Source organism: Ambystoma mexicanum, chromosome 4p (genome assembly GCF_040938575.1).
Source record: "Ambystoma mexicanum isolate Mex_15411 chromosome 4p, UKY_AmexF1_1, whole genome shotgun sequence".
Lineage (NCBI taxonomy): Eukaryota > Metazoa > Chordata > Amphibia > Caudata > Ambystomatidae > Ambystoma > Ambystoma mexicanum.
Window position 1 is genome coordinate 570222922 of NC_090927.1, and position 16252 is coordinate 570239173.

General features: G+C 43.5%; 2 protein-coding genes across 2 annotated transcripts in view; one reads left to right on the forward strand and one right to left on the reverse strand.

Moving 5' to 3' along the window:
• Positions 1-16252, forward strand: part of MCPH1 (microcephalin 1) — a 2120508-nt gene that overhangs the window by 1264055 nt on the left and 840201 nt on the right. The window lies entirely within an intron of this gene.
• ANGPT2 (angiopoietin 2) overlaps positions 1-16252 on the reverse strand; it is a 275156-nt gene that overhangs the window by 27489 nt on the left and 231415 nt on the right. The window contains exons 6-7 of the mRNA XM_069606101.1: positions 6755-6856; positions 5379-5545 (exon numbers count right to left, since the gene is read on the reverse strand). Coding sequence (XP_069462202.1) covers positions 5379-5545; positions 6755-6856 — 269 coding nt within the window. The remainder of the gene's footprint in view (positions 1-5378; positions 5546-6754; positions 6857-16252) is intronic.

Consider the following 16252-nt stretch of genomic DNA (forward strand, 5'->3'; position numbering starts at 1 on the left):
GTTGGTCTCCATCAGAGTCCAAACTACACATCAACCTTTTAGAGCTGAGGGTGATCAGACTGCCACTGAAGGCCTTTGTGCCCTCTGTATGGGGAAGGAATGTCCTGATAATGATGGGCAACCTCAACAAAAGAGGAGGTGTAGGGGTCACTACCGCTGTGCTGAGAGGCAATACAGCTCTGGTACAGGGCAATCCAAGAAGGGCTCTCCCTATCAGCAGTTCACCTAGCCGGAGAGTTATGAATGAGAACTAGCTCAGGAAGTCCTTCAAGAGACCTTCACCCTTTGGGGAACCCCTCAAGTGGATCTGTTCCCGACCAGTGCCGACCGAAAGTGCAAACTGTTCTGCTCCAGGGAATTTCCCCCAAGAGGAGCTGTAGGAGACATGTTCGTGGTGGACTGGGAATTTCCACTTGTATATGTGTGTCCTCTAATCCCAGTCATTCCTCAAGTCATCAGGAGGTTGAGAAATTTCGGGAAATCCAGGATCCTAATTGTTCCGGATTGGGCCAGGAAGACATGGTACCCAGACCTTCTGGACATGGCCATATGCCTTCCAATACATCTTCCACAAAGACAGGACATTCTCTCTCTCCCTCGGGGGCTGGGGGGTGGCGGAGGAGAAGATATATATTTTCCCGGATGACGTAATTGCTTTTGGCGAGAAGGCCAGCAACTAAGTCTTTGTGCCGTTGGAACAAATTCTGCAGCTGGTGTAGAGATAAGAATGTTGATCCATTTACATGTAATACACCTATGGTGTTATCCTGTTACACCTAGCTAATCTGGGGCCCCAGAGTGGTACTATTTAAGGATATCTTGCTGCGCTTTCTATATTTAAGCGCACTTCGGAGGAAGTATCTTACTTCAAAATCCCTCTAATAATACAGTTTCTAAAGGGATGGACAAATGTTTTCCCTCCGATCCCTTTTCAAGTCCCAGGTTGGGATCTCAACTTGGTGTTGAAATTCATGATGTGAGCTCCCTTCGAGCCTTTACACTCCTGTCCTTTAAGGCTGCTAACCCTAAAAGCCATCTTCTTAGTAGCCATTACATCTGCCCGAAGGGTGAGTGAACTTCAGGCTTTGTCCTGCAAGCCTTCATACACAATGGTTTATAAGGAGTCCACCTTTGATCAAAAATTGTATCTGAATTCCATCTGACACACAAAATAACATTACCATCATTTTACCCTTGTCCGCATCCTGAGAAGGAAGAGAAGAGGCTACACAGGCTTGATTCTAAACGTGCACTAAGCTTCTATATTACCAGAATGGCAAAAATAAGACAAGGTGACCAAATGTTTGTTGGTTACTCAGGCCACAAGTTGGGTATGGCTATTACTAAACAAACATTATCCAGATGGATAATACTGGCAATATCTGAATGCTACAAACTGGTGGGAAAAGATCCTCCAGAAGGCCTTTAGGCTCATTCGTCCAGAGGCATGGTGACTTCCTCTGCATTACAATGGTGAGTACCACTAAAAGATATTTGTGCGGCTGCCACGTGGTCGCCGTACATATTTTCATCTAACATTACAGTTTGGGCTCTTCTTCAGGCCAGGAAGGTTTATTTGGTAATGCAGTGTTGAATTATGTGCACACAAACCCATGAGTACTGCTAAATTGTCATAAACATTCCAAATCCCTCCTCCAGAAATACTAGAAACTGCTTTGGGAGTCTATCACAAGATAAGGAATACGTGGGAGGACACAATCCATTCGAAGAACAAGTTACCCCTGGTAATGTTATTTCAACTTGATGTTCCTCCCACGTATTCCTTATCGACCCTCCCGACCTACCCCGCAGTAGACTTTCCTGTGCTATTGCAGCCTGCAACTGTCAAGTATTCGTAAAAACAGAACTGAAGCAAAAGGACACTGCGCTTGCTATATATACACCTTTGGTGACCTCGTCATCGAGACAGAGTCCTCCGAGGGACATCGAGTAGACAGACATCGGCGTGCAGTGCCCTCTGCTGAAAAATATTTGCTGAAGCAGCTAAGCTGGATATTGTAAATATCATAAAATAAGGAATACCTGGGAGGAACATCCAGTCGAAAGAATGCAATCAGGGGTAAGTAACTTGTTCTTCACATGGATGTTCCCTACCAGTTTCATAAAGTCTATATGTGGTTGAAACTGGTCATGCTCAAGAGTTTGGGCAAAACTAAGTCCTGTTGAAGCACTTTGCCTTTCTTCAATTCTCCAGGAACTGCTCTCTCTGTGTCAATGGGTTACCATGGCTTATTAATTGCGCTGCTTAACTTTTCAAATCTTCCTTAATATCTAATATGTTAAACCATCCTGTAGCCTTCCTAAGACGTGCACGCTCCATCAGGACACTGTTTTGTAAACAGTGTCCCTTTCCCTTCTTGGCTCCTGACGTGCGCAGCGGAGAAAGATGGCCCCCTAAACACTTTTGGCCTTGCCATTCCCCCAGCCTGTAAGGACCATGCAAAACTGGAAAATCAAAGGCCGGCAGCATTGGTAATGCACTGGCTGGGTTACTGCATGCCACACGAAAACCATATTTCCTTACGACAACGGCATCCCAGCAGCATGTCCTTGGCTGCTTGCTGCGGTTGCAGTAGGCCTCTGTGTTTTCATAATGCTGCCCATTTTAAAAACAATGAAATGTATGGCTTATGTGCTTTGTCCCGACGCCCGCTGTGCATGAGCCACCACCGCTGTGTCCCTATCCAAATGAATGTAGCATTGTCCCATTTGTAAGGGCCAGTTCCAAAGCTGCCTCATTTTGAGTGCCCTCAGGTACCAGTAGCTTGGCAACACCTACTCCTAGTTTAGAGGCAGCTGATGTGCTTGAGTTACCATCTGGCCAGTTGCAATCCCCTATCTGCAGTTTGTCTTCTTAACTGATCTCCCAAGAGGCTCTGACTCAATATTTAAGCAGCTGCTCCTTTGGCAGTTACCTACTGATATGATAAGTATGATATGATAGGTTATTTATAACGTGCTTAATACCCCGAGGTTTCAAAGCGCGGACCCGGGGATCGAACCTGTGTTGCTCTGTCTCGTCTTGCTTCCAAGGCGAGCACGTTGCCCCTGAGCTATCCTCCCAAGATTGTGTACGTCACACCATTTTGAATAACGTAGCGGTTATCTCCAGCTTCTTACTGGGTTAGAGCCGATTCCTTTTCTGCCACCTGGGGACACAATGCAATGCTTATTGCATCCCGGATCTAGGTGAGGAGTAAACATCAAGAATTTATGTGCGAGTGAAAATAATAGTACGTTTTGCCACTTCAATATATCACGAATTGGATGTGATAATTAATCATTCTCCAAGCTGGGAACCCTGTGACACATTGTACATGTGCTATGCTGCCTTGCTTGCCGTGTATCTGCTGTGTTGGTGTTGTGCTGTAGTCTAGCTTATATTGCAGCTTGGATTCATAGATGTCCTCCCGAGTTGGAGGTCCATTATGACACTGAGACATTTGCAGAGAGTTAGGACAAGCATTTAGCAGTGGCGTTTGTTTTGTTTGCGTGAATGCAGATTTTCATTGCCCTGCCGTTCGGGAACATCAAAACGCAGCGCAAAAGTGAAAAACACACTGATGTGCCAATCAGCAAGGAAACAAAACATGCTTTCAAAGGCATCATTCACAAATCTCTCCTCAACTTAAACCGCACCACTTGGCTCCATGGCTCCACGCAATGTCCACCGATGTAACATTTTTAGCACCAGTTATCACCTGGTCTGGTTTCCACCATCACAGTTCATTCTTGCTTCTAAAATAGCTGCACTTCTTGAATCCTTCCCTCGCGATTACTCATAACTAATTACAGTCAATAAACACACACCCCAGCTTACAAAACCATGATGCCTCCTCCTCCTGATCGCATGTGTTTTTCCCCAATAAATTGTTCATCCACTGGTTAATCTCCTTTTCCTGTCACCTACTCTGAGTGCTTTAATTCGGATAAGAAATCGCGGTAGGGGACTCTAATGCGTTGTGCTGCCTGAGGGCAGGACCTAAAAAGGGCTTGGGCAGCTTGAAATCCCAAGTATCTAATAAAGCTTTAAAAGAGGAGTGGCCTGTGTAATTAGTGGCCTAACCGAGCCAATCGAGTTTAGATATGTGCAATGAAAGGGCAAACATTCTTTTTTAAAAGATGTATTCAAATATGGTTAATGCTTGTTAAAATTCTGACCAAAATAAATATATTCAAATAGTAAACAGAACATCAAATCAAAAGGGGTCAGTACATCATGCAATACTACAGTAATACTGAAAGAAATCCATTATGCATACATACTTATTAAAGGCATTTTCATGATAATATTTTAATACAATGGCAAAAATCACACAATGTATTCTCTTATAACTCCCCTTTCCTGTTTGACAAGTACCTAACTTCATATATACTGAAGGTGACATCTACTGGCAAAGAGCAGTATTGCCACTAATATTTTTAAAGAAAAGTGGTAAAACAGGTCCCTGGCTAGCCCTGGCACACTTAAAGCCCTGCCTACTCTTCCCCAACCCTTCTTCTTTTATATCCTCTAACCAGGGTGTGACACCACGCTGGTGGTTACCTGATCGGACATGATCAGGTGCCTTAAGACCACTCCGGTAGTGGTGGGCGCAGTATAAATGCTGAATAAAATAACATAACGTTTTTTGCCTGGATGCACTCTTTCTGCATCACCTCGCATGTTAATTGCAGCATGGCCCCTCTCTAATGTATCGCTTCAAGAGCTCTAGCAGAGAGCCAATGCACTCACTAACCACACCTAAAAATTGATGGCCACAACCTTAAGCGAGACACTCGGATCATAGCTACTTAACAAGGTCATAACATTTTCATGTCAAATAGGAATGGAAACGGTGGAAAGTTTGCAGTGATGCATCTGCAACTTGCAGCAGTCATACCTATTACACTATGTGTTGTCCCTGGTTTAGTAGAGACAGAATACCCTACTCTAAAGCACTAAATGAAAGCAAATATAATAACATGCTTCCACTGGAAATCCTCACTGGAGGGAATGATTGCTGATAATTACACATGCATGTATTATGTAATTAAGCCAGGCGATGGGGAAATGAAAGGATTCCAGAGAACAATTGGGAGAGCAAAGAAAAACTTACTAGCTTGGTGCCTCGAAATGCCATTTGTTGTATAGGCGCCTTACACATATCCAATAAATAAATAAGCATATGATTGTGGTGGCAACGGCTCTTCTCCCTTACCATCCCGTGCATAGAGCTACTTAATTCATCATTTAGTCACAACAGTCTCTGCAGTTTCTCCACCGTCTGCATTACATAAGATTCTCTAACGTGTTTGAAGCATTATTGGTGTTGAGTGGTGGGAGGAGTCACTAAGAGAGTGGTGTTTGAACCCACCTGTAGTTCTGTGCTTCATTCCCGAGGTAGAAATGTTCGTACATCGAGTAGGCCTCGCCTCCTTCCCAGTCTTTCAGTTGGATTTTAAGGATGTAACGTTGCTGATTCGTCAGCTGTGAAACCAGCTCATTCCCCAGCCAGTATTCCCCGGACGTGTCGCCGAATCCCTGCAAATCAAAAGGCTAGATTTACGTATTTTCAACGGTTTTTCTTGGCATGTTTTTCCCTCTCTGTGACACTAAATGTAACTGGAATAGCACTGGGTGACTGAACTGCAACTGGTTAGCAGTGAACATGTCCACATGTATTACGTGTTAGACCTGTTTTGTGACAAACGTATTAAAGCAACTACAACATTATTAAAGCAAATACATTGCTTTACAATTATTAGAACTACCAAAGAAAAACACAAAACGTAACACAAATAGAACAACGCAGTGAAAATGGCAGATGTGGAAAACCAATGAAATGGTTGACTGAGTGAAAAATGCTAAGCCTTCCTTTCGAAAACAAACATCATGCTTCAAGTCTCAGCTAAATTAAACATTTCTGATTACACTGGCAGCCATTCAGCTGGACAAGAACTTCTGAGATAAGCTCTGCGCAACCTGCCGAATGCCAGTGCAAAACCATTGGTTGGTATTGCTCCACAATCGGACTTTAATCAAGAAAAAAATATCAGTTACCAGGACCTAAAAGGGGAACTGGTCCTGTGGGCCAGATGGCTCGGTGGTTCGCTTACTGAAGGCGTATGTGGGAAATTCAGACGAGGGGTGACCTCTTGCGCCTTGGCCAGCTAGCACTGGGAAATGTCACTGAGGGAGAAAGCCATGGCATTGTGGTTTCTGGTCATAGACGGCACTGGAGGAGGTCATCCATCCTCCCTGTCACCAAAGGTCCCGCTCTGACGCGGGGCTGCAGTGGGAATGGCATGGCAAGATGCAAATGAAATGAAGCCATGAATTAAGTGCTTGGCTTCAAACGTGAAAAGAGGCTGTCCACCTCTCCCCGCCCAGCCTCACTGTGTGCAAGAGTGCACACTTTCCCACATATACTAGCGGACCCGTTCTTTGGGTTCAAAGTGTGCCAGCTTGAGTTACCTCCCTATGCGGCTAGTAGTTTTGACCATTGCTACTGAATAAATCTTCTTTAAAATGCACAATTTACATCCCAGTTTATAAAAAAATTCCACCTTGGGTACTACTCAAACAGTTTGTCACAAAAGGAATGAATTGATATTTTCAACTGTCGCCCACTTTTTAATTGGTGTACGAGACAATTGTATGCCCCAGTCGGACCCTAATGTGTGTGATGAGAGGGCAAGGACAGAAATAGATCTGCTAATATGTTTGTAGAAAGTCATTTTTGTTTTTTACCGTTTTGTACTCTTTCCATGTCCGGTGAAAGTCGACGCTGCCATCCACACGCCGCTGTATAACAGTCCACCCACCTCCGCTGCTTTCCATGTCACAGAATGCCTGCAATGGGAAGCACAGTGTGACGCATCTCTTCTGCGTGTACATACTCATTTATTTTGCATTTTGTTCACATAACTGTATCCCTCGTATATGTGTTGTTTCTTTGACCTAAGCACCCAGTTACCGACAAGGAATCTTCAAATGTAATGACTACTTTGACAAAACGGCCCTAGTCAAACATATAGGTCTGTGACAAAGGCACACAACAAAAAGACATACTGGGAACTTTGCTGTGTCTCTGGAACCTTCATTGTTTCACTTGTGTCTTTTCGCAGCAAATTAGAACCGAGTGCAGCACAAGAAGAGACGCGATAACTCCAGGGGCCGTAAATAATGTAAACACCCTTTACACACTCGAGTAACACAAAATACCCAAAAATGGACCACCCATAGGACAGATGAGGAGTGTAGGAGGATTTGTTAGTTGGGAAAGGGCACCTTCCTTAGGCCGCCAGCCATGTGGGTGTTCTCAGCTGCATCTAAATTCTGTTTTAAATGCGTGACTGATCTATTCCCTCTTTTCACTTGAATCCATTTCATGCAAATGGTTACATTTTAAGCATTGCCCTTACTTGTTATTACTTTTGAAGCATGCACGTGATTTTATGTTGGCGTTCATTGTATTTGCAATGTGTTTTCCCAGTCAAATGTCAATTCTGCAAAGGCCTAGGTAAATCTTCCAGTCCTGTGGCTCCTGCGCTCCTCTAGGTCCTGACCAATCCATGTAGGAGCTGCTGCTGCAGGCTGAGGTGCCCACTTGAATTTAAAGACCCATAATGTGGATCAGCTGCTGCTCACATCACTGGGGGCTGGGGGGTGTACATGTACTGTACCAGCTTTCTCGCCCAGATGCTTAATGTTGCCAACTGCCCTTACTGTCCCACAAGGAAGTGAGGAGGACACCCGAATCACAAGATGCGGGTCATTCCTAACCATCACATTGCCTCACGTGCACCATCACTAATAAAACCTCACGCTCGTGCACCATCACTAATAAAACCTCACGCTGTAGACTGCAATTGGGCTAAGGAGCTTGAGTCTATCTAATGAAGAAATAAAGAAATAAGAATGTTACGGTGGATTACTAGCCTAACTGGAAAGCTTAAGTAAAATGGACACAAGTCTCTGCATAAAGTCAACATAAACATCTAAACTACATGGAGTATTCCATAGATCAAGTGCCTGCACCCCGCAGCTCCTTGCTGTACATCGGTTCTCCCCCCCACATCTGTGGTTTTTGTAGGAAATTCAAGTATTTGGTGTACAGAAGGTCTATGTTTTGTTATTTGATTGAAGTGAATTTCTTAGTAAGCATGCATTACAAAACATTTTATTTGACATGCGTTTTTATATCGTCTTAAAACATGGTATGTGTGCATGTGAAATGTTTCCATTACGTTATTAACTCGTTTTTAATTTAAGAAGATATTCACTAAGCTGAATGACAGCTTTTTGGCTTGGTAGAGGCGTGTCTGCCAGTGGCCCTGGTGTGCTCATTGTGGGAATGATTGTTCTGTCCCCTGGCTGCCATTTCTTTACCCTTCTCCTAGCAGCCTTATTTGCTTATGGGAAAGGTCCAACTGGTGGTGAGAGCGCGGCATGCTTTTCTTTGCCAGTGAAATTGATGCCAAAGGATTTTAAAACATGCCCCCCTCATCTGCTTGGAAACTCTGATAACAGTTTTGAGGAGGATAATACGTGAAACCCTTACTTGCGATACAAATGTAAATTAAATAAAAGAAAAACACATTGGTACTAATAGATGGTTGATTACTAGACAGATTTGAATATTCTGAAAGTACTTGAAGACAGGTATCGTGAGCATCTCATTATTATTATTAGATGATGTTCCCACATGGATAAAGAAACATGTTCTTGCCCAATGAATACTTGGAATATAACTCTCCAGTGAATGACTGATATTTCCATGAAATGAAGTCTCGTATAGATGGGTGTGCATCTGGCTTTTTGGAATATTAATGTGCAATTTTGAGCTTAACTACAAGGTATAAAGGTTGAATGTCAATTCGGAATCGATGAGCCTCTTAGCACTTCCAGGGGTCTCATTTTAAGGCTGTGTGGGCATGCAGATAAGTCTGATTGTTTATTTATAAATCACTATGGTTTTTGTGAGCTGGATGTGTCATGAATTCAGTGGATATCGTATGATTTACATGGCATATTCTAGCAAGTGCCCACAATTGGATTGTATTAGATGAACATGTTGCTTAAAAACTGCTCCAGAGTAAGGGAATTCAGACTTTTGTGAGCTGATTCCATCACACTACAATGTTCGTATTGTTGGTGGTGTTTTGTTATTGACATGATTTGGACTAGGCCCACTTATCTACTCTTGGCATCTGCAAGTTTGTGAGAAGCTATGTGCTGATTGCAGTGTTGGGGGTCTGATGTGATTATTGCGACGGCCGAAAATGGCGACTTTTCTTTTGTAACCCTTTACACCACATATAAATGGAGGGGGAGAACCCCAGCACCCCTCCCATATTAATGTTATATCCTATACCCCCACACATATATATGTGGTGTAAGGTGGGGGGGGTAAAAAAAAATGTCTGTATTTTCAGCCGCCGCAATTGTCAGGTCGACAATTTGGTATGATTCCTGTAACAAGCTCTCCTAAATTCAAACAGGCTCAATCTCACTTGTGACTTGTCCATGAGTGTGTTACATTGGTAATACTGGCATGCATTGGCACAGCCAGCATGATCTTGGCAATACTGGCATTATTAGGCATAGCTAATATGTGTTTTCTTATAGGGCCAATGCTGACTTATATTGTGGCCAAAGGCATTAGTAAAATTCATTGTAAAATGCTCCTGTGTACAGTTGGTGATATAGTACTTATTGGATTTCTTCATGTTACCCTATAGAGCCGTTTGCAAATTGTATAGCTTCTTCACAAAATTGTTCACAAAAAAGGATTCTGTAGAGTGCACCATTTTAACCTATGATTTTGAAAATATTTTCGGGGGAAACCCACTTGGACTCTCTGCATGTCTGCTGGCTCATTACTGTGAAATATTTGGGCCCTCCAGTAAACATATTCACCAGCTGCCTCTGTCCTGCCCATATATTAATGCCTCTACCAAGACGCTCAGAGTTCCCTTGAAAGTAGGTGTGAAAGAGCATGTTTCTAAGCTCAGTCCGATAGGCAGGTACTGCTCCGTCTATTTGCAAATTGCATGTTCACTCTTGGGATTCCGTGCCTACAATATATAGGCCTGCCCATCCTGTACCTCTGGCGTAAAACCACATGTTTACTACCTTAATGCCAGTAAGACAGAGATCTTCTGATTGGGGCACCTGCGTGCTCTTTTCCTCCTACCCTCTGGCCACCCTTTTTGGGTCATCTACCACCTTATGGGGTCATCATCGATTCTGCTCTCTCCTTCATCCCTCACATCATGGACCTTCCTAAGAAGTCCCACTTCCAGCTCCATCTCCTCGGAGGCATTCTTCCTTTCCTCATCTTCCCCCAGAAGCTCAATGTCTCCAGAGCTCTGATCCTCTCCAGGCTGGACTACTGCAACAGCCTCTTTCTCAGTCTGTCTTTCCTTCTTAAACCCCCTCCAGCTAATCCAGAATAGGGCTGCAAGACTTATCCTTGGCCTCAAGGCCAGGGATCATATCTCTCTAGCCCTAAAATCTCTCCACCGGCTCCCGGTGGCAGCAAGGATCATATTCAAGACCCTATGCATCATCCACCAGGCCTTCTGGGGCCTGGGACCACGCTATCTCCAACTTTTCCACCCTAAATACTCCCCTGCTCAAGCCCTACGCTCCTCTAACTGAAACTCCTTGACGGTCAAATACTTATCCAAACAGAGAGTGGGGGGTCAGGTCTGTCTCCACCGCTGGCACCTCCCTTTGGAACAGCCTCCCTGCCCTTCTCAGACTTTAGCCGGACCCCCTCAAGTTCCGGAAACTGCTCAACTCTGCTGTTCTCTACCTCTTCCCCTTCCCTGCTAATCACCCCACTGCTGCTGTGACTGGTGGCCTGATCCTCATGAACCTCACAGGATTTCAGGCCTTTCCTACCAGTCGATACAACCACTCCCCCTACCCACTACACTGCCCTTTGGTCCCCTGCTTGGCGGCTCTAGACACCACACATGGGAGTCACCTGCACAAGCACTTACCCAGAGATTCTCCTCCTTGGCTCCCCTTAGCACTTCCGTCCCGGGCCCTCAACCAGCACTTGCCCACTCCTCTTCTTTCCCCCTCCCTCCCTATCTCCTGCACATCTCTCGCTGCACTTGCACGCCCGAATGCCACAAGGCCTACTAGGACCATGACTGTTTTACTGTTTTTGCCATTGTTATTTTTTCCCTGTTCCATTCCCATTTAGCCTTGTGGTGCCTTGAAACACTATTCAGCCTTACAAATGCTCAATAAAATAAAATAAATAAAATGTATAACTTTGTTTCTATATCAAGGTAGATGGCTTTCTCATCAGATTAGGAGACTGCTTTGCCTGTGTGTTCCTTCTTAAGATATCCTGTTACCCGTGTTACTTATTGTAACTCTAAATGTGTACGTACAGAGAGACAGCATTCTTTCACTTTTTAGTGCCTAGAGGCATATTTACCATGGAGCTTCTTTGTAACACTTGCCCATGTTAATCATAACTCCTCTCCTAGCTATACATCTAAAGGTTTGCGATGTGCTGAATGTACTTTTATCATTATAAGTAGAGTACATATTGAGCTTGGACCTAGCTTCAGGAAGCAACAGAGTCATAGTGGGAACTACACAGCGAGGCAAACAGATTGCAAGGGATTAATACAAGGGAGCATGGACGTTAGTTGAGGCTTGTATGGTGTGTTGACGTAAGTGTTGGGTAGGAACCATTCCTTGAAGATGAGTGTCTTGAGCTCCTTCCAGAATTGTAAAGGAAAGTGGGTGACTTCTGTGTTGACGGGGAGGATGTTCCAGAGTCTGGGGGCGTAGACAGAGGTTTGTCTTCTGGTTCTTTCCTTCCTGAACCAGCAGTGTTCATGTCTGCACCTGGCCTCCAGAGATGTTGAGCTTCGCAGCGAGGTAGCTCGGGAACTTTACTGGCTTTATTGTGGTCCATCACATGTCAGATTTTTGGGTCATGTACCACACTAGGTCCTTTGATATTTGCAGTCTACTTCACTAAACTGCTGTGACACAAGCTGAAGCTGCAATCTGGAATCTACCTTGTGTTTTCACCATAAATGTGAATGCATAATTTTGTGTTACATAAGGCTCTGTTTTTTTTTTTAAAGTTTTCACTGCCTTTGGGACTTGTATAAGCACATCGAAATTACCATAGAAACGCATTGACGTCCCAGCAATGAATGGGTTGAATATGAATAGGAGCCAAGGATAGGCTGTTTTTCACAGAAACGGGACCTCTTAGTGGCAGCAATGAAACATCACGTTTAAAAGTATGTTCGCATATTTTGAGCCATTTGGGATGTTAACCATAAACGTACAGAAATGTGGGATGACATAGGAGTCATTTCAAAAGACATTGCATTTTGGTGTTAGCTTTTCAAGCTGAGAAGTGCCAAACCTTCCCAGCCTGTGAGAACACCACTATCATAGGCATCGCCAACTAAACAATTTCTCGATACTCTGAAGAATGAACAATAGAAACGGGTTACAAGGGGATGACCCAGACAAATACTGTTACGCCACTTATGTTAATTTATGTTGATGAAAGTTGGGAGCTAGGGGGTACTGGGTAAAAATTATAATCGGAAAGGGTTGTCATTGCCTCTGGAATCTGATTATGATGCATTGTAAAAAGGACTCAATTGTACTTAGGAAGAAGAGATTTAGTGAAGGCCTTTCATTCCCTCTGTTATTTTGGCTGCATTGTTATCGGAGACTGAACAATAAATAAAACGTACTAAAAAAAAAGAACCAACATATCCCACTTGTCTCTGTTCTCCTATATGTACTGTAAGGGTGTGGAAGGGGGAAGACTGACACACAGGTGGCATGATTGTTGCTAAAGAAAAATAAAGGAAAAACTCTACCTGGCCCCATTATTGAAAGTGGTTTCCCTGCTTCAACTTAATACGAAGGATATGTCAGACATAACCAAAGGTCCTCCGTCCTGTGTCAAAACCCATTTCCTTCATTTATACTTGAAACTAAACTAAAGGGTTGGTAGTCTTCTTAATGCAGAAGAATGGCTCCCTTCTTCTGTAGATTGGACGACCATGACAATGGTCTGGAGAGACTATTTCCTGAGGGAATGACTCCCTTCCCCAGGTTTCAGTCCTTTTCAAAGGTAGCACACAAAGTTCCAGATTGAGAATGTCTCTGTTCACAAATAAAGCAAAGTTCCAACTCAAAACCTTAGCGCCAAGAGAAAGACTCCCTTCCCTTGGTCTTTCTCAGGCTTCTCACAATGTTCACATTACCAGGTGGAATGACAAACTCACGGCAGCACCGAGACGTGACAGCTGTGCATTCAGCAGTTGGCTGTGGATGGGAGCGTGGAGGCTCTGAACAACTAATATCGCTAGAGACGGCCTAGTAGAATAACGATTGTGCATAAGCAAGCAGTGAGTGCGGCAGTGTACTTTGCTGAACTATTCAAATCAATGTACGATCTGCGTAGCAACAGAACAACAGAACAATGTAATGAGTGGCACAAAAGAAAGTTCTCAAATGATTAGAAAAAGCTTGTGCTCTGCCACTCCCTCCATCCCCTTCCCCAAGTTTCGACTTAATTGATGCAAACTACATGGGTTTGGGGTTCCGGAAGATGTTAGGAGACATCGGAGGCAGGGTATTGGATGATGCGATTCCCTCAACAAGCGGCATCACTCAAGAAATCTTGAAAGCGGCACAGATTCATGACGATGCAAAAAACAAGATGACCACCTTTATAATGTGCCGGACATAGAAAAGGGGCATGCATTACCAAGGTACTAGCCTGTAGACATGTCCGTGACAGACACTGAATGAATTAATCTAATTGTGCATGAAAATATGGAGGCCTCAGAAATGTATGCAACATTGGAGGAGATTTCAGTATCTGTTACATCGCTGACCCAGGAAGGAAAGGGGGAAGATACAGCAGAATTATCAGGTAGGAATGGCTCGACTCCTAGATCAATTAGGAGGGAGGAGTTTACTACATACCTGAAACATTAATCCTACGGATGATCAGCAGAACCAATCAGTCCTCCATGCATTAAATTATGTGCTCTCCTCCTTCGTATGTTTATACAAAAACATAAAGATAGAGGTCAAGCTACATACAGAAATTTTGTAGTAGGTTACCAACAAACTTCACAGATTGGCCAAAACAAATGAATTGTGCGAGTGCTTCAAAACTCCAGCAAATGCAGTGTCCAATATGGGCGAGTCGGTTAAGCATGGTTCTAATCCCTAGCAGCTGTCATTGACGATTGTAGAAAGCGCTGATAAAATACCCTGCACTCAAGAAGGGGGTGGGATCAACAATGTGGCCCCCGCATCCTCCACTCACGATTCCATCCAGTAATCAGTTGGTGGTGGCGGGGTTATCACTTCTAACAAAGGTAGGTGCAGAAGGTTCCTCGTGTGAAAATCATGATACTAAACAAAGGAGGGATGCATTGCTCGAAAATAAATTAAAACGGGGTAAGAAGAATATCAAAGGTGTTAAGTAATCATCAACGTGGCTCGAGAACATTTCTGAGAATACTGCCCTAACTTTCCACTCGTGTGACAACAAATACAGGAAACTCTAAAGGTCCATCAGCAAGTCCCATAAAGAAGAACTGCAGCCAGGATGGCTCTTATGGAGGAAGGTATGGAAAGCACAAGCAAGTGGAGAAAGCAACAGCTTCTCTTTTGATTCTTACACCGTATGGATCTCAATTTGAAGAACATTATAGATCCTTTAATGAGGATTGCATGAAAGTTGGTGATAGGCCAGACCTGGCTGTGTGTACTAAATATCGTGTGGACGATTTAGACAAAAGATTACAAAATGATGCACAAATACTACATCAGTTTAAAGAACATCAATCAACGATTCAACCAGCCTTGAATATCCTAGATCTTCAGAAGGACATCTATCATTAAGGCAACAAGACCGTACCAATGTTTCCATCAACAGATATTTATAATGGGGTCCATTGTAGAAAGCAGTGTGGGAAACAGTGACACTCATTTGAATTCTGGTGTGGTTGGGAGAGCTCAGATAAAGCATCCAGTATTGGGGGCTGGTGCTAAAGTAACACATATTTCCAAACCAGTATTTAGCATACTGAGGGGTGCTGCTTCCTCGGATGTTTTTTAAACTCACCATCCCCTTTGTGATAATACTCATGTTGGCCCGCCACCAAGTAATCAGTCAAGCCATCAGCAGAATACAAGAGAGAACAGTTTGCTGTTGTAAAGTAGTTTCAAGGAGGACTATCCAGCCGTTAGGAATAGAGACAACATCCTGCTTTTCTTTGCAGAAATACCAAATTTGAGGGCAATTTCCACCAAGGATATCTCACAAATTCAGTTTATAGATAAGGACCGATTGTTTTTAAAATCCAAAATTGTGAATGATGTTGACTTGAAAGAATAGGGACTGTTAAGACAATTGGGCTATGATATAACTGCTTTTGTGGAACCACCGAAACATACGGATGCTCAAAGATCCTGATTCTCTATTCCACATACAAAAGATTTGTTGATTACCCTTCATAAAGAGGTTGCTTCCTATCATGAGGTCTGGATGATGAAAAAAGATCCTGTACACAAATCCAATGTACAGGGGTTGTCCTGGGTAGCAGGAGTTTTTTCGCAGGCTGTGGGGCAGATGAAGGATCCATGAATAATTTGATTCGCGTGGTTATGCCAACTTTTTGGTACTATAGAATTGTGTCAGTGTTTAAGGTCATATGATATGATTTTATTACAAGAGGTATGGCTGCCATATGAGCCAGTCATAGACTCGAATACTCTTGCCTTCCAAACCTTAGGGGGCTTACTATAGAGGTGAAGTTTAGTCCATCCTACCACGTAGGAAAAACATTTCAAATCCATTTTGGTGCACTGGGCTTAGAACTGGTGATACATGGAAATAAGGGGAAGGAATGTTGTATACTATATATATATATATATATAGAAATCTACTGGCATGCTGGAGTTTCCCCACTTGCGCATTTCTTTGGAAGTACTCCATCAATTTGTGAAGAGTGTGGTAGTCTACATGTTGGCGGTCACATTTTTGTAGCAGCCGATTTAAATTCTACATGTAAACATCTGGAAGAAGAGGCGGATAAGTGGTCGCAATTATGGCTAACAGATGGTGCGTCTCAAAAGACCAAAGATGGTAGAGCCTGGCAGGCAGTTTTGTCATCTGTGGGCCTGGTACAGATACAAAAGATCACGATGGGAACTTGC